The following is a 1,127-nucleotide window of genomic DNA, read 5'->3' on the forward strand; positions in this document are numbered from 1 at the left end:
AAGGCAGTGACCTTCTAGAGGCACCACATTCCTGCGAAGCAGAATCCAGTCCCAACGAGGGAGAACCACCAGAGGGCTCCGAACCAGCAGGTACCACAGTAGGACCAGACCTACCAGTATCCTGGGGGACCGGCCCACTCGTGGCCGGAGACCGGAGAACGGCAGACCCTAATTGTACAGGAACTGGAATAGGGGTTTCCAGTCTCGGCACACTGACCTGTGCAGAACCAGACGATGGCGCCTCCAGTCTCGGAAGCAGATCATCTCGTCTTTCTGCTAGAGGGTCAAGATCATCACCATCATACACATAGGGAATGTCGACCAACCGAAGATTAGCAGGAGCTTCGACGTCCGGGACAACCGAAGATCTAGCAGACCGTCTAGAAGCAGCCGAGCGAACCAACTCATCACGAAATGGAAACTGCTCTATACGCGGCCCCTCTTCTACAGGAGGATCCAACCTAACAATGCCAAGCTCTACCGGGACATCGGCAGGCTGTACCGGATCGGGAACTATATAGTCAGTAGAGATAACCTTCTCTTCCTTGGAGGGGTAGTGTCGAAGGACCACCGTCTTCAAGTGTGTTCCCGGGACGAACTTAGCAATATACCAATTCAACTGCCATTTCGGTAATAACTTCCGACCTGGCAAATTGTTAGGATGGTGTATCCTCAGCCTTACACGTTGTCCCACAAAATGTCGACGTGCAGCAGCAATCTTCTCCCTCTCTTTCAGCGCTTGGAACCCAGCACCATGAGCAGTAACCCACTCGTCGACGTTGTCCTCGATACAAGCCCGAATACGAGACAAATGGCGCTGATAACCTTGTGGATCAAACACGTAATCAACATATGGTTCCAAAGCTGGGAAAAATAACGTAGGGCGGCTCCCGCCCATACATTATGAAAAACGGGGCATACCCAGTCACACTATGAGGTGTAGTGTTGTAGGCCCACAACACTGACCGTAAGTGATCCTGCCAGGTATCCACCCTCGTCACATGAGTCCTCATAATTGAGATGGTGCTGTTAACCTCTCACATGACCATTTGCATTGGGATGATAGACCGAAGTACGAGACTAGCTATACTAGCTGAGCAATACGTCCTTGAACAGCTGCGACTCGA

General features: G+C 51.6%; 1 protein-coding gene across 1 annotated transcript; it reads right to left on the reverse strand.

The window, feature by feature from the left end:
• Positions 1–114: 114 nt before the first annotated feature.
• Positions 115–898, reverse strand: Pmar_PMAR017829 (hypothetical protein; the record flags this gene model as incomplete). The annotated part of the gene is made up of 1 exon (XM_002777914.1): positions 115–898. A coding segment is annotated over one exon (784 nt), but the record flags the coding sequence as incomplete, so codon positions are not given.
• Positions 899–1,127: the final 229 nt, after the last annotated feature.

The sequence above is a fragment of the Perkinsus marinus genome, assembly GCF_000006405.1.
Source record: "Perkinsus marinus ATCC 50983 genomic scaffold scf_1104296950654, whole genome shotgun sequence".
Taxonomy (NCBI): domain Eukaryota; phylum Perkinsozoa; order Perkinsida; family Perkinsidae; genus Perkinsus; species Perkinsus marinus.